This window comes from Lissotriton helveticus, chromosome 4_1 (genome assembly GCF_964261635.1).
Source record: "Lissotriton helveticus chromosome 4_1, aLisHel1.1, whole genome shotgun sequence".
In the NCBI taxonomy this organism is placed as follows: Eukaryota; Metazoa; Chordata; class Amphibia; order Caudata; family Salamandridae; genus Lissotriton; species Lissotriton helveticus.
The window spans coordinates 649,615,905-649,641,007 of record NC_136063.1 but is presented as its reverse complement, the minus strand read 5'-3'; the positions used below and the strand labels follow the sequence as shown (position 1 = coordinate 649,641,007).

General features: G+C 47.5%; 1 protein-coding gene across 1 annotated transcript in view; it reads right to left on the bottom strand.

Annotated features, from left to right (window-relative positions):
- PENK (proenkephalin) overlaps positions 1-22,784 on the bottom strand; it is a 67,767-nt gene extending 44,983 nt beyond the window's left edge. Inside the window, exons 1-2 of the mRNA XM_078685650.1 lie at positions 22,518-22,784; positions 20,545-20,691 (exon numbers count right to left, since the gene is read on the bottom strand). Of these exons, the coding sequence (XP_078541776.1) occupies positions 20,545-20,688 (144 nt within the window). The 5' untranslated portion in view covers positions 20,689-20,691; positions 22,518-22,784. The remainder of the gene's footprint in view (positions 1-20,544; positions 20,692-22,517) is intronic.
- Positions 22,785-25,103: the final 2,319 nt, after the last annotated feature.

Genomic DNA, 25,103 nt, shown 5'->3' with positions numbered 1-25,103 from the left:
TTAGAGAATAAGAAGTGAGCCTTGGAGGAAAATAGGATGCATTTAGAGCACGAAAGGATGTTGAGGGAGTTGGAATTGAAAGCCAAGAGTTTAGAAATTACTCCCTCTGGTGGCAGCACACCATCCGTGCCTGTAGAAACAAGAGTGTTTATTCCCAAGGATGTCATTAAGAAGTTACATAAGAATTAAGATATTGGGCAATGGTTTAAGGCCTATGAGGTAGCTATGACCTCCCACTGGGTCCCTGAGAAGGATTGAGGAGCGGGGTGGTGGAGGCGGTTCCTCAGTGATGGGCGGGATACCTTATTGGATTTGCCTTCTGAAGATCAGAATTCTTATGTGCACATGAAAGAAGCCTTATTATCCAGATATGGGTTGACCCCTGAGCTTTATAGACAAAGGTTTAGGACTTGCAAGAAACTGGAGTCTAGCACTTGGGTAGAGTATGTTTCTTTCTTTGGCAGAGTATTTGATGGTTGGGTGAAGGGTAGCAAAGTGAATGATTTCGAAGCTCTCTATAATTTGATTGCATGGGAGGACTTGTCCAATAATTGTTTCCTAAAGCTCCTCCAGCACCTTATTGATAGCAAGCTAACTAACCCTAGGAAGTTGGCTGAGGAGGCAGACTGCTGGGTGAGTGGGAGACTTCGCCAAAGGTGGGCAGGGTCCCCAGCAGAAGAGTGGGGGGACAAGGCTAAACAGAGGGAGTTCCAGAAAGGGCCCCAAAGTAATCCCCAAGGGAACCAAGGGAAGGGTTCCCAGCCTCCCCCTGAGAAGAAGCCTGGAGCCCCAACAGGTACACCTGTTCATAAGGGACCCCTGAAATGTGTTGAGTGTGGTAAGGTGGGCCACCGGTTCTATGATCCCCAGTGCCCCAGACAAAAAAATAGCACCCACTGATGCACCACCCCGGCAGATGGCTAGTGTAGCCCTGGGGAGGAGATGGGTGCCCAATGTGGGTGGGGTCCTGCAGAGATGTCCCTAGTCTCTTCAGGAGACTGTGAGATGGTCCCCAGGACCCAGCTGCCTCATAACACTAAAAAGTACAGGTAGTGGGTGACCATCAATGTCCATAGGGTGGAGGCTCTTAGAGACACCGGAGCCAGTGTGACAGCTGTCAGTTGTCGGCTGGTGTCTGAAGAGCAGGTGGTTCCCAACGCATTTTACCCAGTTGTTGCTCCTGACAACACAGAGAGCCACGGCAAGGTGGCTTGGGTTCCCATTGAGTGGGGTGGGTTCTCAGGTACTTTTCAAGTAGCTGTGAGGCCAGCCATGCCTGTTGACTGTCTGTTGGGTAACGATTTGGAGAGCTCCCCTTGGGCTAAGGTGGAGCGAAGTGCTTATTTGGAGATATTGGGTCTGCCTGAGTGGACGTGTGTGACCACTCGGTCCATGGCAGCCAGTAAGGGTGTTCAAGAGGACCTGGAGCCTAAAAGAGTGGCCCAGGTGCCTGCCTTAAAGGGAAGAGGTCCACTGTTCCCATGGTCCAGGAGGAGGCAGACCTTGACGGGGATGACCTGGAACCTACAGGGTAACAGGTAGCTGAACTGGGAGACCTGCCTCAGCTGACCCATTGGCAGCAGGAAGGAGGACCCTCCAGGGAAGAGTTCTGTGAGGAGCAGAAAAGGTGCCCTTCTCTTGTGGGTTTGCACCAATAGACCACAAACCAGGCAGCAGGTGATCAGTCTGGATCACATTGGATCGACTTGGAGAATGGTATCTTGTATAGTGAGCCTAAGGTTGCTGAGCCTGAGTCAGCCCGTGTGCTCGTGGTACCCCAGCGCTTCAGAGCCTTCCTACTGGGTTTGCCTCATGATGTACCTTTAGCAGGGCATTTGGGCAGGACAAGACTTTTGAAAGGCTTGTTACCCACTTTTATTGGCCCCAAATGCGCAAGTGTTCAGACACTCATTGCAGGACCTGTCAGACTTGCCAGGCAAGTGGAAAGAGTGGGAAGATGCACAAGGCTCCTCTCCGGCCATTCCCTGTGGTCAGCACCCCCTTTGAAAGGGTGGGCATTGACATTGTGGGGCCACTGGATCCCAAGACAGCCAGGGGCAACAGGTTGATCCTGGTCTTGGTGGACCATGCCACCCGGTACCCGGAAGCCATCCCTCTCCGGACTGTGACAGCCCCCGTAGTGTGTCGTGCGTTAATGGGAATTTTCTCCTGTGTGGGGTTCCCCAGAGAGGTGGTGTTAGACCGTGGTGCAAACTTCATTTCCAAGTATATGATGTTCCTGTGGCAGGAGTGTGGTGTAACTCATAAGTTCACCACTCTTTACCACCCCAAGGTAATGGGTTGGTTGAGGGATTCAACCGGACCCTCAAAGGCATGATTATGGATTTTGAGGAACCTATGAGGCGTAAGTGGGACGTCCTCTTGTCATGCCTTCTCTTTACTTACAAAGAGGTGCCACAGAAGTCGTTAGGTTTCAGCCCCTTTGAGCTGCTGTATGGTCACTCTGTAAGAGGACCTCTGAGTTTGGTAAAGGAAGGCTGGGAGAAAGCTCCCAGGAAACCTCCCCAAGATGCATATAGTTACATGCTGGCCTTCAGAAACCAAACCCGGCGTTTTAGGCAGCTCGCCCAGTGTAATCTGGAAGCCAGCCAGGAAGAGATGAAGCGGTGGTACGATCAGAATGCCACTCTGCTTGAGCTTCAGCCTGGTCAGAAAGTTTGGGTCATGGCCCCCACAGAGCCCTGTGCACTCCAGGACAGGTGGACTGGACCATTTGAGGTGGTGGAGCACAAAAGTGATGTCACCTACTTGGTGGACTTGTGGTCTCCCAGGAACCCTTTGCGGGTCCTGCATGACAACCACCTGAAACCCCATTAAGAAAGGTCCGAAGTGGGTATGCTCCTAGCGACAGATGATGAAATGGAGGAGGTGACTGAGCCTCTTCCTGACCTCCTGTCTGCAACAGAGCAAGATGGGTCAGTTGATGGTGTAAACCTCTCTTCCACCCTGACCCCTGAGCAGCAGAATGACTGTCACCAGTTGTTTTGACAGTTTTCTGATCTGTTCTCCCTTATTCCCAGTGTAACTGATTGGTGTGTCCATGATGTCGACACTGGGGACAGTCCTCCTGCTAAGCACAAAACTTACAGAGTGACTGACAGGGTGAGAGCTTGCATCAAGGAGGAGGTCTCCAAGATGCTTGCATAAGGGGTGATTGAGTCCTCTAACAGTCCTTAGACCAGCCCAGTGGTCTTGGTCCCAAAGGCTGCCACACAGGATGCCACACCAGAACTCTGGTTCTGTGTGGACTACCAAGGGCTCAATTCAGACACTAGGACTAAGGTGCACCCCATTCCCAGAGCTGATGAGCTCATTGAACGGTTAGGGGCTGCCCGGTACCTCAGCACGTTTGAGCTAACATCTGGGTACTGACCGATTACCTTAACTGATGGGGCAAAAGAGAGGTCAGGATTCTCCACACCAGATGGGCACTACCAATTCCGGATTATGCCCTTTGGGATGAAGAATGCCCCTGTCAGCTTTCAGAGGTTGGTCAATCAGGTGTTGGCGCGACTGGAAGATTTCAGTGCTGCTTACCTGGATGAAATTGCAGTGTTCAGCGCCAGTTGGGAAGAACATCTGCGCCACCTCTGGGAAGTGTTGATGGCACTGTAGAGAGAAGGCCTCGCGATCAAGGCGAGTAAGTACCAGATCGGGCATGGTTCTGTGGTGTACTTGGGACACCAGGTTGGGATTGGCCAGGTGGGCCCCCTACAGCCCAAGATTGAGACCATCCTGGCTTGGGAACCCCCAAGACCCAGAGGTGAGAGCCTTCTTAGGACTCACTGGGTGATACATGAGGTTTATCAAGGGGTATGGCAGCATTGTTCCACCTTTGACAGAGCTGACTTCAAGGAAGCAGCCCAAGAAAGTGTACTGGACTGACACTTGTCAGAAAGCTTTTTGATGCCCTGAAGACCGCCATGTGCACGCGGCCCGTGCTTCTGGCGCCCAACTTCTCTAAAGAGTTCCTTGTACAGACAGACGCTTCAGAGCATGCTGTGGGGGGCTGTTCTTTCACAGATAAATGAGGAGGGCCTACACCAACCCGTAGTAGGTTACTTCCACGGGAACAGATGTGGAGTGCAATTGAGCGTGAGACATTTGCTGTGGTCTGGGCACTGAAGAAGTTGAGACCATACTTGTTTGGGACTCACTTTCGGGTTCAGACAGACCACTGGCCCCTCAGATGGTTGATGCAGATGAGGGGTGAGAATCCAAAGCTGTTGAGGTGGTCCATTTCCCTACAGGGAATGGACTTGATGGTGGAACATCACCCTGGTACAGAACACGCCAATACTGATGGTCTGTCAAGATTTTTCCACCTTAGTGAAGAGAACTCCCAAGGGGTGGGTAGTTCTCCCCACATTTCAGCTGGAGGGGACAAGTGTTAGACCTGGCACCATTGGTGTGTAACTCCTTTCCATTTTTTGCTTTTGCCTCCTGTGTGTTGCTATGTTTTTGCTGGTCTAGATGCTTTGGGCACTTTACCACTGCTATTCAGTGCCAAAGTGCAAGTGCTCCCTATTTTAAATTATTGTAACGGATTCAGTGACTCCATGACTAACTATTTGATTTACTTGTCAGACCCTAGTACAGTGCACCATGTGTACCCAGGGCCTGTAAATCAAATGCTGCTGGTGGGCTTGAAGCACTGGTTGTGCCACCCACAGAAGCAGCTTGTAAAATATGGCTCAGGCCTGCCATTGCAGAGCCTGTGTGCAGCCTGGGGCTGCCCTGTCGACTTGGCAAGTGCACACACTTGCCAGTCCCTAAACCTTCCCTTTTCTACATGTTAGTCACCCCTAAGGTAGGCCCATGGTACCCCCATTAGCAGGGTTCATTGTATGTAAAAGGTAAGGCATGCCCTGATGTGTTTGGCATGTCCTGATAGTGAATTACAGCCAGATTTGTTTTTCACTATTGCAAGGCTACCTGTTCCCATGAGCCAGAATGGGCAGTTAGATTATAACATTTTATAATCCTAACTGACTCAGGGAACTAGGTAAAAATTCGCGTTTAGTATGCCTGAACTCAGAATTTTAAAATACATCTTAGTGTGGGTGATTTATACATTCTGTGTTTGAAAATACAACTTTTAGAATGTAGGTATTTTCTTGCCTAACTATCCAGCATGCCTCTGCTAGGTGTGAGTATTCCATGTATTCCATGTCTGGTTTGTGAGTGACAGGGGGCTGGAGAGGGTCTTGGCTCCAGCAGTCTGATGGGTCAGGGTGCTGGGCTGAACAGGACCTGCATTGAATAGAGAGGGGGGAGATCTTCTTTCACTGACGTGAGCCCTCATAGAATAGAGAGTAGGGAAGGAGATTTCCTTTCAGCTACCTGGGCCAGGTCTGATTTTAACAATGCTGTCCCCACCTCCTGCCAGGAAGCTGCACAGAACTGGTTTTTGCTGGGCAAAGGATTTACTGGTATAAATATTGGGGCCCAGACCCTAAAACTTTAGCTCACTTCTGGGAATCAAGACAAACCTTTGCCAAGGAGAAGAACCAAGAAAGCTGAAGGAGGAGACTGCCCCAATGCTGTTTTGCTATTTCTGGGGTTGGCCTGCAGTGGTTACTTTATTGCTAAGGAAAGGGGAAAAGGACTTTTGTGAACTTTCCATAATCTTGAAAAAAAATCTCCAAGGGCTTGAAATGTGCTTGCCACTTGCCTGTAGTCTCGGGTATACAAGACTTCACCACCAGCTCCCCTGAATTCCCTTGCTGAGAATTCTACCTGCAGAGAGGTGCCTACTGTTGTTTGGGCCCTAGGAGAAGACTGCGCTTCGCTGGGAGCTGGAAGCACGATGCAATGAGAAGCGTGTTGCTGCCACAGCAATTGCCAATGCATCGCTGAAGAAGAGTGCCACCGTCGCAGCTGTTCGCCGTCGCATCACCGACGAAGCGTGTCACATCACCGGAGAAGCGAGTTGCTGCCGCAGAGGTCGCCGTCGCATCAACAGGGAAGCGTGTCGCAGGGCCTGTCATGGCTCAGAAGTTACCGAGTTCGCCGCACAGCCGTCGGGCGTGCACGCATCGCATCGCATCCAATGGTGTTGCATTGTATCATAGATGCCATTTTGTCACATCACACCAGTTCGTCGCATCACATCGAGGCGCCATCTTGTCGCATCGTAACCGGAATGCAGTAAGAAACCAACACATCACCTCCTCTCCGGTAAGGAACCGACACATTATCTCCCCTGCTCTGCAGTAAGGAACTGACGCATCACCTCCCCCGAAGCAAGGAACCAACGCATCACCTTCCCTGTGCTTCTTTTGTTTGTATTGCGTGACGCATCCAAGGTACTTTTTAGAGTAAAGTGTTGCATTTACCATCTACAGTGAATTAAACTATTTCTACCATTTCAAAGTCTTCTTTTTGATTACAGTATTATGACTTTTTGTTGTTTGGTCTTGTGTTAAGTAGTAAAGATTACTTCTTTTTCTAAGCTGGTGTGGTGTCATGTTTTCACTGCATTACTGTATGTATTCACAAATGCTTTACACACTGCCTCTGAAGTAAGCCTGCCTGTTCGTGCCAAGCTACCAAGGGGGTGAGCAGGGGTTATTTTAGAAGTGTAGCCCCTTACCCTGACTAGAAGCAAGGATCCCTATTTGGACAAAGGTACCTACCACTGCCAACTAGAGACCCCCAGTTCTAACAATTCTTATCCTTTGTGTTCTCCAGTGAGGGCTTCAGCACAGGTTACAGATTTTCTTTGATCAGCTGGTTCTTTTGTAAAGATACTGTTCTTGTCCTTTTATGTCCCTAATACCAAAGAAGGCCAGCATCTCTGATGCCTGAAAACAGGGCCGGCACTAAATCGGATTGACCGGGACAGCGCCCTGGGTGGAAATAAACATGGTATTTGTTGTGAGGGCAGGTGGGTCATTGCAGTGTGATGGTAGGAGGTGGAGGAAGATGGGAGGACAGGAGGTTAATGGGATGCTAACAAGTACGCTGAGGTACATTAAGGGCTGATTAAAAGTCTTTAAAGGGACCCGATTGAGACCAAGTGGGATGGACAATCTGCTGTTTGCATGACATAAGTCAGGTACCTCCCTGCTGTTCCCCTTGGAATAATGGTGCCCTGGGCCTGGGCCCAGCTTGCTCATGCCCAAGGGTGGCCCTACTTGAGAAGCATGGAGAGGGGTTAGCCTATTGAAATGAGATCCACTTACTTTCCTCCTACCCGAAACACATTCAGGCTAGTCCTATGCCTGGGAAAACCTATGCCCAGACAAGAGCCAAGATGGCTGGGAGCAGGTCACTAATAAAGGCAAACCTCACACCAGACCCATGTTCAGTACAAGCATGGTACTTTCTTTTACTAAAGTTCTTTTTACTAATCATCACAAAAATAGAAAACTTGTACATTGCATTATCAGCCATAAGGTTTGCAAGGTAGCGACAGGTTCCAATAAACCTGCAGTAGCAACATGTACAGGCGCATTCAAAGCCACCTAATAGCATAACTATAGCTTTAACAGAGTCATCATATCAGGCTGTCTCATGTAGCTTGGTACATTAAGTTCAAAACAGTACAGTTGTATGTGAAACAGAAATAACATACAAACATAACATTCACAGACCTTAATCTATCAAGGGACAGAGTGTGCACGGGCAGTAGTACTGTCCAGCAAGGTGGGGGGTACTGTGTATTTGGCAAGGTTCTGTAAAGTGTGAGAGGCATGGGGGACACCCTTAATCTAGAAGCTGTAGTGTCTGACGTTTCGGGGGGGCTAAAACTGTAAACTCTATATGCTTGAGGTATTGGATTAGGGGCGTCTACAGACATCAAAACTTCTTATCCGCTCCATTGTTAGGAGATGGCACACTTGAACAAACCATTGGCTGAGTGAGGGAGGGGCTGGTTGCTTCCACATAAGTGCTATGAGTTGTCGTGCTGCCAAAAGCAGGTAGCTCACGTGTGTCCACTCGGTGTGGGTCATTGCGACTAAGTGAGAAGGGCATAGGCCCAAGATGTTTGTAGAGCATGAGAGGGGGAATGGATAGCCTATGATGTATTTAACATGGCCCAGTATCTCTTTCCAGTACATCACGATCACTCTACAGGACCACCAAATATAACAGAGGTCCACTCTCCTTCCCCACACCACCAGCAGAGAGGGGAGAATTCTAAATAGATGGAGGATAAGCAAGCAGGTGTATAGTATCATTGGAACATCAATTTATATGCAGTTTCCTGGAGGGAGAGACTGCGATAGGTTTTAGGTATATCCCCCCCATAATGTCTCCCACTGTTAGGTGGTATTTCATCTTGTGTTGTGTTATGCCAAAGAGATTGATATGCATGTGTACAAGGAAGGGTGGAGTGGTGTAGCACCTGGTACATGTTAGATATGAGTCCTCAAGTTCCATCAAAGGGTCGGACCAGCTACTCAAACAAAGTGTGGGGGCGAGCAGCAGCAGGGTAGACTGTAGGGTGTAATACCCAGTGCCTTAGCTGGTGGCATTGGAGTCACGCTGTGGGGGGAAGTTTGGAGTCCGCTCTGCATTCGCCAAACGACTTCATGGGGTCACCAGAATAGAAGTCCTGGAGCATGCAAAAACCCCCGTTCCTCCAATTGTGGAAATAAAGGGGTGAGAGTCCCAGAGGGAAGGCTGGATTGTGGGAAATGGGAGAATATGGAGATGCAAAGGTAGTCATTCCCCTCTTTAGAGCCACCCGGTCCCAAAATTATAGCATCATCCTGGTCTGCGTGGTAGCATAAGCACTGAACGGTCTGGCATGTTTAGGCAGCCAAGCAAGGTCCCAGAGAGGCCTGCATGTGACTGCTTGGTCCATGTGGAACCAATGCTTCTCACTTTACAGTACCCCCTATTCCGAGATATATCGCAGGTGGGCTGCTCAGTAATATTCCAGGAGGTTGGGACAAGCTAAGCCACCCCTGTCTCGTGGTAGCATCAGCAGGGAATGAGCTACTCTGGGTTGTTTCCCGTATAAAGGCGCGGATGTCTCTTTGCAGCCGCAGTATATCATCTTGCGGGATTGGCGTGGGCAATGTTTGAAATAGGTATAGAACCCTTGGCAATACATTCATTTTTATGACATTAATGCGCCTCAGCTAAGAGATATGAAGAGGCTTCCACCTCTAAAGGTCAGCCAAGACGACGCGGCGGAGGGAGAACCAATTGGCTCGAGTCCAAGAAGTGAGTGTAGGGGTAATGTTAAGGCCCAAGTAGTTGATGGAGTCAGAGGAACATTGGAAAGATGCTAGGGTCTATACGGCCAGTACATCTCGGGCTGGGATGGTTAGATTGAGCATGGAAGACTTAGCCATATTGATCCAAAAGCCAGAGACAGCCTCATAGTCCTGTAGGCACTTCACAACACTAGGCAGAGACACCTCAAGCTGCTTCACTGTAAGCAGGAGGTCATCTGCAAACAATCTCATCTTATGCGTTCGACCACCAAAAGGTATGCCTGTCACCGTGTCCCTTGCTCACTGTGCTACTGGATTCAAGCTAGCCTGGCTGATGAAGAGTAACACCCAGAAACCGCTCCCAGGATGCTTGTTTCCAGTCCAGGGAGGACCTGGCTTGGCAGTCCGGTCTGGGCTGTTCCCATGATGCACAGGGTCAAGACTGATTTGCATATGGCTGGGTCTAAACTGGGGTGGCGTGGTGAGCAAAAGAACGATGGATTTAACCCAGATCTATTGACTGGGGGTGAATGTATGATTTATTCAGCATTCTGTCCTTCATTTGTTTCATAGTACAAATTTTGATAGCAAGGGGTTCCACCGCTAGTTATCACAGTAAAGGCGATAGCAGGCATCCCTGACGTGTACCTTGCCGGAGGGAGATAGGTCTTGTAGTTCTCCCATTGACATGGGCACCTGCTACTGGTGCCACATATGAGACCTTGATTTTGTTGCTAAAGCCCTGCCCCAGCCCTTTCCTATTCGGCACTGCACATAGGTATACCAAATTTACCCTGTCGAAGGCCTTCTCTGCATCAAGCGAGAGAAGGTACGCCAGGATATCATATCAATGCAATTTTTCTAGCAGGTGTGCTATACGGTGAACGTTGTCTGCCCCCTGTCGCTGGTGAATTAAGCCCACTTGGTCCAGATTTATTTGGCTTGGTAGATATGGTTTCAGCCGCTAAGCCAGTATTTTTGTGAAAAGTTTGGCATCGATGTAAAGTAGTGCTATAGGTAGTAAGGAGGACAAGGTTACCCCAATATGTGAACCGGGGGTAGTAAACTGTTTAGGGAAACAATGGCTCTGATGTGGCCTAAAGGTCCAAGTCGAAGTGACCCTGTGGGGGGCACTAAAGGTAGAGATTAAGAACTTAATTCTTAAATGAGAGCGGTAAGCAATATAAGTAGGGACATGTAAGTCAGTGTATGACAGGTTTTCATTCCACAATATTAGTATTCAGGTGCTCACACTTTAAGTGACAGTAGGTGTGACATGATAAGTGAGGGTGAAATTAAAATAAAGACATTGCATTGACAAGAATGACAGAAGCTCCTTTAGAAAATTTTAACAGAGTAAAAGGAGTTCATGTTGTAGGGGGTCGACGGCGTTTCGAACTCAGTTATTTGAGTTCATCTTCACGACATACATAGATGAGCAAGCTAAATTCAAAAGATATCCTGTGAATGAAAGTATCCGGGGTCAAAGCGCAGCAGGTCCGCCTGCCCACCGCAAGCTGTAGTGGAAGCGGCTCAGCTGGGGTTGGAGGAAAGATGGTGCCGATGGACTGCACCTCTACCGCGGGCCTCCGGGATCAGTCAGCTGGTGCAGGCTCTCTCTCCCCAATGTACAACCACCTCAAATGAATACGGGCCAGCATCAGAAGTAGTCGGAGCTGCAGGCTGCTATCTTGATTGCCCCGCAGCAGTAGAGGGCATCTCTGTGGGCCTCGGGGACACGGAGAGCAAGGAAGGCACATCTTACTCCATTGCCTCCCAAGCCACGCCTCCAACATTCTACTTCTGGCAGTTCCCAACAGTCCTTTTGGTGCTCACCTGCTGTTTTTGTTTTTCCCCTTCCCCACATTCCATACCTTCCTGTCTGCTACTCATCTTTCCTCACCCTTCCTGCCAGAGATCTGCTGGTAGGCTAAGATCCCTACCTCTTCTATGATATACACATCATGTCTAATCAGCAGACCGGACTAGAAAATTGCTGTCATTGGGAGAGGGAGAGACTGGCACAACTGGTTATAATATTCATCTAGGCATAAGGCAGAAATTAATGAGTTTTATGACACATGTGGACAAGCTGGTGTACATTTATTATATTGTCTGGATAGCTATTGCTTAAGCAAACCTAGGGAAATGTAGCTTTATTCACAATTAGGCTTTTACAATAGGGAAATGCTAGTATATCCTGTTCGATGAAATAGCATTTTTATTCTTAGTACTGAAAGGAATGGCCATTCTCAGTATTACATGATATTATGCACCCATGTCATGTAAGCTCTAAGACACTATTAAGGGGAGTCTTAGCTAAATTTGAAAGTGGAATTTTCCACATATCAGAATATTTTAGTTTTGAATTGTGCTAGTTGCCAGTTACGAATCCAGCCATTTACAGCTTCAGTGGCAGATTTGAAGCTGTGCTTTTGCATTCACCGATGTGGATGGTGCATCCCTAAACTACAGCCAAATTGTAACATCTGATCTTTCTACTATAGATGCCAGCTCTGCACCTTTTTGCTGTGCCCTTGTTAAAGAATCAAGCATATCAAACACCATTTATCACTGTTACCTTGTTTTAAGGGGTCAGAAAACATACACTGGGAAATGCTTATCAGTCTCCCAGTACCACCATCTAACATATAAGCAATCCATTGTTCTCAGGCGGTGGGGGCTGGTATTGTTACCTGGGTCCGGTTTTGCAGTGGTGCTATCATACTGCCACTACCTTCAACCCACCCCCAGGCAGGTCTGGCAGAATTGCCATGGCTGGGTTGTGTTCCCAGTCCGGCCCTGGATGTAACCTGTGCTCACTCTCTGTTAGCTTGGAATGGAGCAGTCAGACTTATCTAAAGAGTCAATGTTTAAAGTATCTGTGCAACCCACACACACAGTAACACAATGAATACCCCATAAAAAAGACTTCACACAGGCTTAGGGTAATAGAGAATATGGATCTGAGCAAAATGAGACCAAAACAACAAAAATCCAATCAGTAGAAGTTGAGATATGAATTTTTAAAGATTAAAACCAAAAAACAGTGCTCAGAAGTCGCTAGTGGTCAAAAGCTTACTTGAGGTTGTGAGGGATCAGTGCAAATCCAAAGTTCAGGCTGACCGCAATGGAGGGAAGGCCGGATCCAGGATCCACACAGTGCCCGCTGAGAAAGTACCTTGGATGGAGCAATGCATTGACGCTGAAGACACGATGGGCTGATATTTTCCACGCAGTTGGGTCGCTGTGTCGTTGTTGAGCTTTGCTGAGGTTAAGGCAATGCGTCTTTGTTGAGCTGCGCAGAGCATCGTCATCGGGCCGTGCAAGTGGAGAACCGCTGTCATCAAACAGCCTCTGCATCGAAGGGCAATGCGTCGGTTCCGATTGGTGCAGTGGTGACAATACGTTGGTTTTGTAGAAAACAGCTGCAAAAACCACTTCTGAGGCCCAGAACTTGGAGAGAGCACCACAGGCAAGGGTGGGACTCACAGTACACAGAGTCCAGCAGCACTAAAAGAATTGCAGGAAGGATTTTGTGTCCCTGAAACTTCAGAAAACATGAGTCAAGCCAGCAAGCCCTTGGTGATCACTTGAAGGGAAGGCAGAGTCCAGCTCTCCTTCAGCAGACCCAGGGAGCAGCAAGGCAACAAGCAGCCCACGCAGTCCAGTTGAGTCTTTTAGGCAGTACGTCAGTCCTTCTGACAGATTTTCAGTTCAAGATCCAGAAGTGTCTGATTTGATGGAGTCAGAGACCCAGTACTTATACCCAAAAGTGCCTTTGATGTCGGGGTGACTGCAAAGCAGCTCGCTGAAGTGCACAAGTATCTCTTTCAACCCAGTGCAGTCTGCTAGGCTATCTGTGGGGGGAAATCAGTCGTTTTTTGTGGGGACAGGACACTTTCTATTAAAGTAAAGTGTTAACCCCTTCTTTCCATTCTGCCCAGGCAAGGCCATCAGAATGCAGATATATGTAGATGTGTACTCACACACACCTATTCTTCCTGTGTTGTGGCTGTCTAGACGGAATGCACAAAGTATAGATATCACACAGCCCAGACATGTATTGCAGACAGGCTGCAAAGTACACAGAGTTATAAGCACAGAGAAACATCCACTTTCTAAAAGTGGCATTTCTAAAATAGTCATGCTAAATCCAACTTTACTAGTAAAGAGGATTTGTCATTGGCATTCCAAACACATGAAACATAAAAAAGCTACTCTCTCTGATCATGAATTACAGCTTAAATGTGTATTAAGGAATTCCCAATACTAACCGATGAGAGGAGAAGGACTCACAGTAGTGAAAAAATAAATAGGCTGTTTGTCACTACCAGTACATGCAAAACATGCTGGTACATGTCTTACCTTTCATTTACACAGAAAAACCCTGCCCTTAGGGCTACCTAGGGCCTTCGTTAGGGGTGACGTGTAATAGAAAGCTAATTTCAAGCTTGGCAAGTAGTTTTAAATGCCAAATGGAAGTGGCAGTAAACTGCATACACAGGCCCTGCAATGGCAGGTGTGAGACAGGTTTGAAAGGCTACTTCTGTAGGTTGCGCAATCAGTGATGCAGGCCCACTAGTCACTTTTAGTTTACAGGCCCTTGGCATATAGTATTCCACTTTACAAGGAACTTACAAGTAATGCAAATATGCCAAACAGGTGTAAACCAAATATACCATGTTTAGAGGAGAGAGCACTTGCACTTTAGCACTGATAAGCAATGGGAAAGTGCCCAGAGTTCTAAAGCCAACAAAAAGAAGGTCAGAAAACGAGCAGGAGGAATCAAAAAGTTTGGGGTGACCCTTCAGAGAGGGCAATTTCCCAACAAAATGTCTCCATAAAAGTTGTCAGATGGGCTGAGTCAGAAGTTAAATGGAGTCATCTGGCTAGTGGCAAAGTGTGGACCTTCTGATTTAGTCCTTTCATGTTCAAGGATTTTGCCATGTGCACGGTGTAAGTTGAGAGTATCCAATGAAAGTGGGACATCCTTGGATTGGTCTGGTGGTTATTCCCAGTTGTGTGTGTTGAGAGCATGCAAGTTCCATTGAGAAAAGAGCAAATTCAGAGAGATTCTGATGAAGTTGCAACATCCTCATTTGGATCTCCAATGTCTCCCAGAAAATACTAGTCCTGGCCTTAGGCAAATGAATGTTTTCTCTACACTATGGTGCATAAGTCCTGCAATGCAAGTATTCCAAACTAAGAATGTCCTATGATGTATTTCTCTGGATTTCTTCTATGTGTGAACAGGTTCCATTAAGGGGCTAACAATTGATTGTGTCCTTACATGATCTTGTGCTTCATCCTTAGCAATAATCTCGATCAAGATCCCTGCCACTGGCAGCTTCCGAATTCTTGAAGCTAGCGTGTATGAAGGCACGCACAAAGCCTCTGGAAATCACATTGAAAAAATAAACTTAAAAATCAGAGTTGGCGTAGACCATACACTGTTGACATACAGTTCCCACATGGGCTGGTTTAATCGTGTCCAGTTGAGAGCTACTGAATTCAGACACTGTCAATCCGTAGAGTAGTATTACGTAGTCATCCCACCACTGGAGCTGGTACATTCATCCTCTGGTCACAACAAAGAAGGGTTGGTATGAAGGCAAATACAATCACTTACTCAAGTAATGACCATTGACAAAGCAGATGGACAGATTAGACACAGTTTCTTGCTTTACAACCTAACCTCTTGCTCAATCTACCTGATCTGGAGACGAGATGACCGTGTCCTGAGAGTTTCTGGTCCTTAAAATAGATGTTCCAGAGATCTTGTTAGGAAGGAGAAGTCAAGAGTCTAAGGCAATCGAGATTGAGAACAAGCAGATAGGAACATTTATAAAAGATTTCGAATTCAGGATCGGTGGAAGATACCTGCCCTTGACAGAACCTATGAGCATCCTAGTGCTGAAACGAGATCTCTTGGAGGCAGAAAAGAAAATTGCTCTTTGACTGTCCACCTTTCTGTTGGTAAATACAAGTAGATGTTGCATTCAGTTTAATTCAGCAGGGATGCCTGTTCTTCTTCTGTGTGCATCTGAAGCAGACTAACAAAATAACTTCTGAGACTGTATTGTGAGCATGTGCTCTCTCTCAGAGCTGAGGGCCTGGTTGTATGCACTCGCACTGTCTAAAGCACATCTATTTAAGTCGGAACTTCTCTGTGTTATTGCATGAGTGCAGACAGCAAAGTTTTGAAAAAGAGGAAACTGCTGCTCACTGTTTCAGTGTGTGTTGTCTGCAGTTACTGCTTCACTCAATCAATTCTGAGTTAAGTGTCTTGCACTTCAACCACTGTAAAGTAAACTCATGAAAACATGGGCTTAGGCCCAGTCGGGATAAAGTTAGGCAACGAAAGACACATTGTCTTTCAGCTATTCGATTACTGGGGCTTCCCTGCTCTAGAAGCTGCAGCAAGCCCATGCTCGGAGTTCAGTACCTGGGACAGTGCTGGGTGCGGGCACTATTTGAAGATTGCTCTGTGGTTGAAATGCCTCCACGTAAAAAGACTCCAATTTCAAAGGGGTTTTCCTTGATTTACATAGAAATTTTCCGTCTTGTGATACCAAAGAGACGTGTTTTTTCTTCCACTGGGGATTTATTCACATACTTTAATGTGAAAGTGTTTGTTGTACATTAGGGTTTGGTACATCGAATACACAGCCGGATATAGGCTCGTCCTACTCACCTTCTCAGCGCCTGGATACCCGTGTGCCCTTAACACAACATAACATAATATAACATACCGTTACAACCATAACTTAACACAGCAGAACGTAACATAGACATACTATCGTCGTGTAGATGTAACTTTTGTGACCACTCAGTCAATTTCAACAATCATATGTAAAATATATATAATGCAATATGCTTGGGTATCTGCATTTATCACAGCGGTAGGTCAGAGGTGTGACGCAAAATATCGTCCCTCCACCCCCCTGCAGAATGGGGGAGGGTGCCCGGAGTCTCCCATATCTCACGGTTATGCATTAATTGGTCTTCGGCTGAAAAGGGTTAGGGGAACCCACGCACCGAAGGGGCTGCAGAGGCCTGAGTTACGCCCCTGGGGTGACGTTGACATTCGGAGATTTTATAAACCTGCCCGTTGGCTTAAATTATTAAAGGAGAAAGGGATATGCGTTATTGGGGTACAGTCCCCGTAGAGCTGCTCCTCAAAGCCAGAGGGAATACAAATTGATCATGTCTACGAAAGAGATCTGCTGTGCTAAAGTAATCCGCCAGGATCCGGTGTTTCCCTATGTCGAAGGCAGCCGGGCTCTGCTACCCCTAAAGCAGCACACGTAGGGTGACCAGACGTCCCCGTTTTCCTGGGACGGTCCCCGTTTTTGGAGAAGTGTCTTTGTTTTGAGAATCTGGTCACCCTAAGCACACGGCATGTTTGAAGTCATGACACTGTTGAAAATCTAATGATGCATTTGTGCGTCACAAAATAAAAATGTGGCTTGTTTGCGTTTCAATTGTGTTTTCCCTAGTACTGAATGAATACACGGTTCCATTCCTAGACTAGTGTCTATTCCCGCTTGAGAAATCGTGCATAATATTTGACATTTTTCAGGTTCAAGTGCAAGCAGTGAACGCAAGTTGTAATGTGGACATCTTCACTGCCAGTGAATGAATGCTCCTGCTGGGATGAGGCGCACCCCTTCCAAAGCTTGCCTGGCACGAGTGCTGCACCCACCCACCCTCGTTGGCACGTCAGTGGCAAGTGTGAGTGATGTGCACTAGCCCTGTAAGCTACGAGCATGCAGGTCTCGCACAGCCTTGGTGGCTCGTGCTCGATGCCTCGCGCCCGTCCCCATGCTTAGCTCCGCTTATCCTAAGCTTGCAACGGGTTTCCAAACATGCAAGCAAGATAACCATCAAACATAATAACAAAAACATCCGTCATGTGGCGTATGTCGGAGAGGCAGGGCGTGTGACTGGCCGGTTCAGGGTTGGAAACAAAGCCTCTGCCCTTGGTGACTTCTTCGCATTGTTTAGCTCGAGTATTTCAAATTCGCTCCAAGGCTTTACCTTTACTTCTCACTGCTTCACATTGGCATCGTGAACTTCTTTTCAAAGTGAGAGCATTGACGAGGGCTGCACCGCCCGCGCTTTGGTTTCTCGAAATGTGAACCCTGTGCACCAAGACGTGCCCCCCCCACCCCCCTTGTCTTGTAAAGTAAAGTCCCAGCCCGGGCACGCGCTTGTTTCCTTATTTATACCTGGGAAGTACAGTCCCAGTACGAGCACGCGCCTGATTGTTACATTATATCTGGGAAATACATTCTGGCCCTACCGCGCGATGGATTGTAAATGTAATGTAAATGGGCTGCATCCCTACATTATACTTGGGAAGTAAAGTCCAAGTTCGAGTACGACTGGGGTGTCACTTTATAGTTCAGAAGTAAAGTACAGGCTCGGTCGGGCACGCACTGGGATCTTATCTTAAACGTGGGAAGTACAGTCCCAGCTTGGGTACGCGCTCAATGCTCACGATATCCTTCCTAAAGTAAAATTGTGGATCGGGCACGCGCTGGGCTCATATTGCTAAGTGCTCCCTCGGTTAAACGCTGGATGCTAATAGTGTGCAAGGTTATAGGTAGGATGTAGCCTCCCGGCTACTAGAGCGGTCGACCTCGAACCTGGGGAACCGGGTTCGAGTCTCGGCAACGCCGCTCAATATACTGTGATTCTGGGTAAATCACTCCCCCCCCCCAAAAAAAATATAAATGTGGCCATCTGTAACGAAACTGGATCTGCTGTAATCTTCGGGTTAACTCGTGCTATATAAAACATAAACAAATATGTTCTTGACTCAGGTATGCGCCGGATTATTAAATTATACATTGGTAGTAAAGTGACTCTGATGCACGGGCACGCGAAGTATACTCGCCTTATACTTCGCGTGCCCGTGCCTCAGAGTCACTATAAGGTCGGTCCGGGAAGCGCTGAATGCTCACACTATGCCATGTGATTAAAGTTCTGAATCGGGTACGCGGTTGACACCTGTAATCCTAGCAAAGTAATGTCCCACCGCGACCACGCGTGGGATGCTTACACCGCACCAATGAAGTACGCATCCCCCGCGCACTATTTACATTCATTGAACGCCCACTCTGGCGCAGCAATGAACATGCAATAGATATCAAAACTCGACAGATTTTGCGTAAACAAAAGCGTTTAACATTTACTGTTGCCGTTCTATCTCTGGCGTGGGCAACGTTCTTATGGTATTAAACACGAATTATTTCTGTGTTTTCCGTTATAATGACGTGTATCGACAGTCTCTGGGGAAACTGTACATTGTTTCTAATCATTTCAATATAATTCTCCAAAAATGCCGAAGTGAATATTGCATAACTCTGACAGAGAAATACGATATATACTGAAAGGTATTGGCTGGCCATATAATTCTGCATATGTTCAAAGTATACAAACGCACACATTCGTAGTTTATACGTATTAAACTCAGTACGCATGGTCTGTTGGTGCGACTAAACGAAGCCCTCCGTGGGCAGAGCAAACCCCAAACCCCAACCACATGCTCAGCGCAGAAGAGCGCTGCGAGGCCAAGTACCTGTATACAAACCTCACATAAACAAGATTGAGGGGAGTCATGTAGCCCCGCCCATTGAAATGCCAAGTTATTATCCGTCTGCCGCCGCAACAATTGTTTACGTCAGACGGTGGCAGTCTCAAAAGCTGACAAGTTGAAAATGACATGTTTTGTGAAAAACATATGATTTATTGTATGCTCATTGCTTCCATGCTCTTTCCGAACGATGCATCGGGCGCCTATATGTATCTGTATACAATAATGATGTACTTGAGCTACTGCAGCCGCAGGCTTGTCGTTTCAGTGCGCTATAAACCACACGTGTAAAACATGATTTATTGTATACTCATTGCTTTTATGGTCTTTCTGAACGATGCATCGAGCGCCTATCTTTATCTTGATAAAATAATAATGTATTGTATCGACTGCAGTCGCAGACTTGTCGTTCCAATGCGCTATAAACATCACCTGTTACTATCACCGCTCTAATGTGCTTGATTTACCGGCTTCAGAAGGATGAATCGTCGAACTTGTCTTGCCGAGATTCGAACGTGTGACCTGAGGGTCACACATACTTTAGTATTCTTACCGCTTATATAATGGTCCTTCTTTCCGGGTTACATAGGTAAATATCTAAATAGTAATCATCAAACACATTAATCCTACATGGTTTCGGACCCCATGGTCAGGAACACAGTATTCGAACTTATATTAAAATCAAGCGCGTTAGCTTACGCTGTCAGCACCTGTAAAGGCGAGTCTGGTCACATCCTACACGAATACCACTGGAGCTCGGCTCATTATGTGCATCTGTTGTGCGTATGAAGGACCGAAGAGTGAGCTGGGGCCCCGAATGTCAGCGGGATGTGGGACTCTGGGTGCAGCCCTCCATTTTAGGTATGTGCTCGGCCGTGGGACCAGTAAACAGTTACCGTCGCGGTAAAGATGCGATAATGTATAATCTTAAATGTCACCCTGTATTGTTAATTTGTTGCTTACCCAAGACTGCTGGTCTCCTGACTCGGACTGAAAAGTACGCAGCGGCACTGGCAGAACTACTGCTGAAAAGTAGAAATAGCGGAGTGTAGCTTCGGAATAGAGCGCTATAAACTGACTGCCAGATAAGCAATAGAGGAACGCGACCCCTAGAGGCCGCCCTTCCAGCTTCAACTGAGTGACCCCGAGGCTCTGGCGCTTCACTGACCAGCAATCTGAGATGCAAAGTTATATTTTTCACGACGCATGCCCTCATACCGGTGACGCTCTGCCCACTGGTGAGTATGTATGGGGTACTGACAAGCCATCATGCACAATGCTGTGCTGTGTGCGCGCGGCCCTTCCAGTGTACTCTTCCTCTGTTCATACATTCTATATACCAGACAGTATATTTAATATATGTATAGGTATGTAGGTGCAGGTTTATAGTCACTCACGTTTGGTAGGACCTCCAACCCCCAGCTCGCCCTAATAATCAATCGAAGGTGCAGTTGCAGCGTTAAAAAAGTTGATAAACTATTTGATGCTCAAGTGTGGGGGCGGGTTGAAGGGATCATCCGGTAAAATGGTCATAACAGATTTTAAAATCCAAACTGATATCATCAAAAAAACAAGTGTTCCGAAATACATATTGTTGAGGACGGGTGGACATCCAGGACTGCGTAAAAGGAACCATTTGTCTCTACACTGAGTGGCCCCTTTGAATCTTCTGCTCTCCTGGCCCCTGCTTCAGAGGTCAGGGGTCACTGGTTCAGCTCCCGGATGGATAGGGTACGCTCTACTCACCAGTGGGTTGATGTCGGTGCGCGCCCCCTGCCGGAAGGCGCAGGCCGCGCAGTCCTTGCTGCACTCCCCCAGGACAGCCGCGATGTGGCAGGCAGCGAGCACCAGGAGCAGGCGGCAGCAGTGCCGGAGCAGCAGCAACGCCATGGGCTGTGGGAGCAAGAGAGGCACCGGTAAGCAACTGGAGTGGGCGCAAGAGAGTGCAAGAGGGCAGACAGCAGGCGAGGGGACAGCGGGCAGGTGCACGGGCAATACAGAGGGCGGAGGTCGAAAGGGAGGGCAGCGGGCACCAGCAGGACAAGGCGACTAGTGAGGAGCAGGCAGCAATGTAAACAAAAGGCAGGTCACAAGCAGGAATATGACCAACAGATAACAGGCCAGCAAACAAGGGGCGGTAAGAGGTAGAGGGAAAGCACAAGAGAAAGCAGCAGATGAACAGTAGAAGTGGGAATACTGGGCAGAGCTTCAGGTGAGCAGCAGGAATTAAATTACGCGACAAGGTTAGGGGCGAGCATCAGGTCCATGAAGATGGGGACAGGGTTACAGGTGAGCAGCAGCACCAGGACAGAGTTACAGGTGAGCAGCGTGAGCATGAAGACTGGGCAGGGTTACTGGTGAGCAGCAGGACAAGGACAGGGTTACAGGTGAGCAGCATTAGCATGAAGACTGGGCAGGGTTACAGGTGAGCAGCAGGGCCAGGGCAGGGTTACAGGTGAGCAGCAGGGCCAGGGCAGGGTTACAGGTGAGCAGCAGGACCAGGATAGGGTAACAGGTGAGCAGCATTAGACTTTGAACACAAGGGAGGGTTACAGGTGTTTAGCAGGACTTTGAACACTACATCATAATGCAGAGGAGCAACTGGAGCCCAACATCGGGGGGGGCAGCAATAGGCAGAGTGGAGATGCAGAGGCTCTAAGAAGGGGTGAATAAAACAACAAAGCCTCGTTAACATGTCAATGGTCTTTAAAGACCTGTGAGGTCCTCGGGTGCGGTTGTGTGTGTCCCCGGGAAGCTGTCTCAGCCTGGGCTGACACAAATGACGGGAGTGGGGGTGGGGAAGGGGGGTTGTGCGCCTGTCATAAGGTGAGAAGCAGGAATGAGAACAGAAGACGAAGCAGTGTCGTGGAGACAACACAGGGCTCTAAGAGATCAAGCAGCAGGACTGTGAAGACAAAACTGTTACAGGAGGAAGACTGTGTGAACACAAGAAGGTACAATCGAGGTGCATCACAACTATGAACACAAGGATCACAACTATGAACACAAGGGAGAGTTACACGTGAGCAGCGGGACTATGAACACACAAAGCCCCGGGCACCGGTGCCTGGAACACAGGACAGGGCTACACGTGAGCAGCAGGTCTCTAAACACACACCAGAACAGCAGGATTGTTAGCTCGGGTCAGGACCGCATGGTCCTTATAGGCTCCCAATAACGTACGAGGGAAGCATTGTCGCCAATGCACCCACCCAAAGCGCCCGCTCTCGAGTGTATACCCCGAACAAACCCAGCATTCAGTAAAAGCAGAAGTCCTTATTTCCAAATAATATTTTTTTTAAATGCAACTGTCTGCTCGCATGTCATTTTGTTATCTAGTATAAAACGCCAACTCTGTTATGTTTTTTAACACTATCTGGGGGGTAGGCATTAGCAGTTTAATGCACTTAAAATTACACGCCCTTTGTAGCTCGAAAATGCCTAACATACCAACAACTTCTAGTACAGTTCCAAACTAGAGGCGCCGCTTCGTAAAGAATAAATGTGTCATATACCAATTCGCAACTGACTTTTAAAGTATTGTCGCGTTGTTTATCGTGCAACGCCCCGGTACAGCGCTAGTTGCCAGCATCCAGCTATACGAAATAAATGCACCTTGTGCAATCCTATCCAAAATATAGCCCTCCTGGAAAGGTAGCATGAGCGCGCGAGCGCGCGCAGGTGCGCGGAGATCAGGGGCCGGGAAGAAGTTTACTCACACTGCTAGGTCCTCCTGCTGCAGCTGGAGAAGGAGCTCTGTGTTCAGCCCGGGCTGTTCCTGGGACTCTGGCTCGCGCCGGCTTTATATAGCAGCGCGCGCGCTGACTGGGGGTCTCTGGAGTTAACTCGCAAGACTGGAGCTCGCGCCAGAGAGTGAGAGGGCGCAGCCACCAGCCCGGGCGTCTGTCTGTCTGCAGTGCGAACGGCGAGGAGAGCGCGAGGCAGCGACGCTCCGTCCCTTTCAGCAGTGGGATGGCAGTGCGGGACTGGACTCTCTTCGCCGGGGCTCAGGGCGCGCGCACTTTATAATTAGTCATAAAAGGGAAAAGCCGAGCGCTCCCCCAATAGCGAGCTGGCTGCTGCTGACGTAGGAGGTACGACAGCCAGGCGAGGGGGTCCGTCTGCGCCTTGTTGTGATCCCTCGCTCCCAGGAGGGAGCGCTGCGAGGCGCGGTGGGCTTTGAAAGGGGGTGAGAAAGAGATGCGTGAGGGTGCACGGGGGTGGAGGGGCTGAGGGTTGTCACCTGGAGCGACTAGTGATGCACGCTGAGTCACTTTCAACGCTCTCGCCGCCTACTGTGTTATGGGAGACCATATTATTATTACAGGGAGGGGCAGTGTTTTTTATCTGGAAAGTTCTTTTTTGCGCCTATAAATCATTTCGACAGCAGTAGACGAGAAAGGCAGAGGGTGTCTGCATACGAGCTTTTCAACAATTTCTATCCAGGAGTCCAGGAAAGTATCATTTCCCATATGTGACATTGTGGCATTACCGTTATTAATACCCTCTTGTGAAGACTTTGAGTTTTAGGTGTACATAAGATGATGCTGCTTTCACTACTTTTTTTTTATATTTGTGTAGTGATTTTATTCCACATTTATTAGACCCTCGAAGTTTTTAGTGTATCTGAGAGTGTATAACCGTGCATAAGAAAGATAATGCTCATAGGTAATGCATAGAGTAACTACACACGGGATGTGTTTAATGACGTCAACTCTGTGTTCTTGTTCTCTGACACATGCAAGTACTGTACTAGACCCTAAATGCGTGTTCCTCCTCTTATCCCCAGAGTACATCAGCAACCCATGACTGCATCAGTCCTACGCAAAACGTGTAATATCGTCTCTCTCCACTTCGTCTTTACAACTGACCTATCCTCGACCATTTGACAAAGCAACCATAATTCAAAAACATAAATGCACACAGACCTTGCCAGAACTGACATACACATTCACACCAGTTAATGTGGGCCCCTTACCAGTCACGTCCTATGTGTTAGCCCATGCTCCCGATTTGAGAGTAATCGCTGCGCTGCATTTGTAAATGGAAACACAGTGAACGCTATACTTACCCACTTCACCTTTGGAATCTGATCAAAATGATTTCTTGCAGGCTCTTGGCAGGCTGATTACAGGCAGGGAATGAAATGCAGTTCCAAATGATTGATGAGACACCACGGATATAAAGAAGTGACGTTCATTTCACGTCTATATGACTTCACTGGAGGCAGATAATCCCAAAAGCAGCCGGAGCAGAGAAAATCAGCAGGGTTGCCTGTGGTTGCAGTCAGCTAAATTATGATTGCATTTTTACTCTAATGTTTAAATCTCAATGAAATGATGTCTCGCGTGCCTTTCAATTACGGGTTGATTCCCTTGTGTGGTACACATGTGATCACAAGTATTAACCTTCACCAGTCAAATTCCAAATACTTTTATTACTACGGTAGAATATGTAATTGCTGTTTCACTTAACACATCACACAACCAACACACATAGCACAGCAGTATCTTTTTTGGCCTCGCTTCACCGCGCAGATGTCTGTATAACCTGTTGTTACTAATTCTTTAAAATATACATACACCTTAGGGATATTTTCGTCTCACCTCCTGATATGGCTGCTGTACTATTCCACCCACTATTGAGTACTTGCTTTGCAAAGCATGAGCAATCACTTTACATCACAATACAACACCGACTCATCACACATTACCGCCTTAAATTCATAGATGGAATCTGTAAGAAAACAATAATTTTGCTCTGTTCTTTTAAAGTATGGAAGGATTTTTGATGCTTTAAATAAAACTCCAAATGCAAGCAAGGCTATTGGCTTTACTAGAGATTGTTAGGTCTGGCTTGACAGTGCAGCTACCATACAACATATTGTTACCAGTTCTTTAGAATGTAAATATACTACTGTAGGTTTTGCCCAGAAGAGTAAACCTCCTCTCTCACCTCATGCTATTGGATGTTTGGTGAATCATTTTTATCACCTATGGAGTACTTGCATTGTAACGTATGACGGATTATTTTCAATTTCGAAAGTGCTCTGTATTATATAACATTATTTATCTCACAGATTCATTGTATACAGAATTCACAATGTTCTTGTTTTTTCACTTCAGGCTTTAAAAATAATCATTCAGGTGCAAAAATCCAAGCCCGACCTATTGACTTTGCCAATGGTTGCTTCAGGTTGCCTTCCAGATATATGGTTAACGTTTCCAAGGGCTTGCTGTGTCCCCATAAATGCTGCTTTGAGTTTACTAGGGCTGGTTCATATTTGGCTGAATAGCATACCTAAT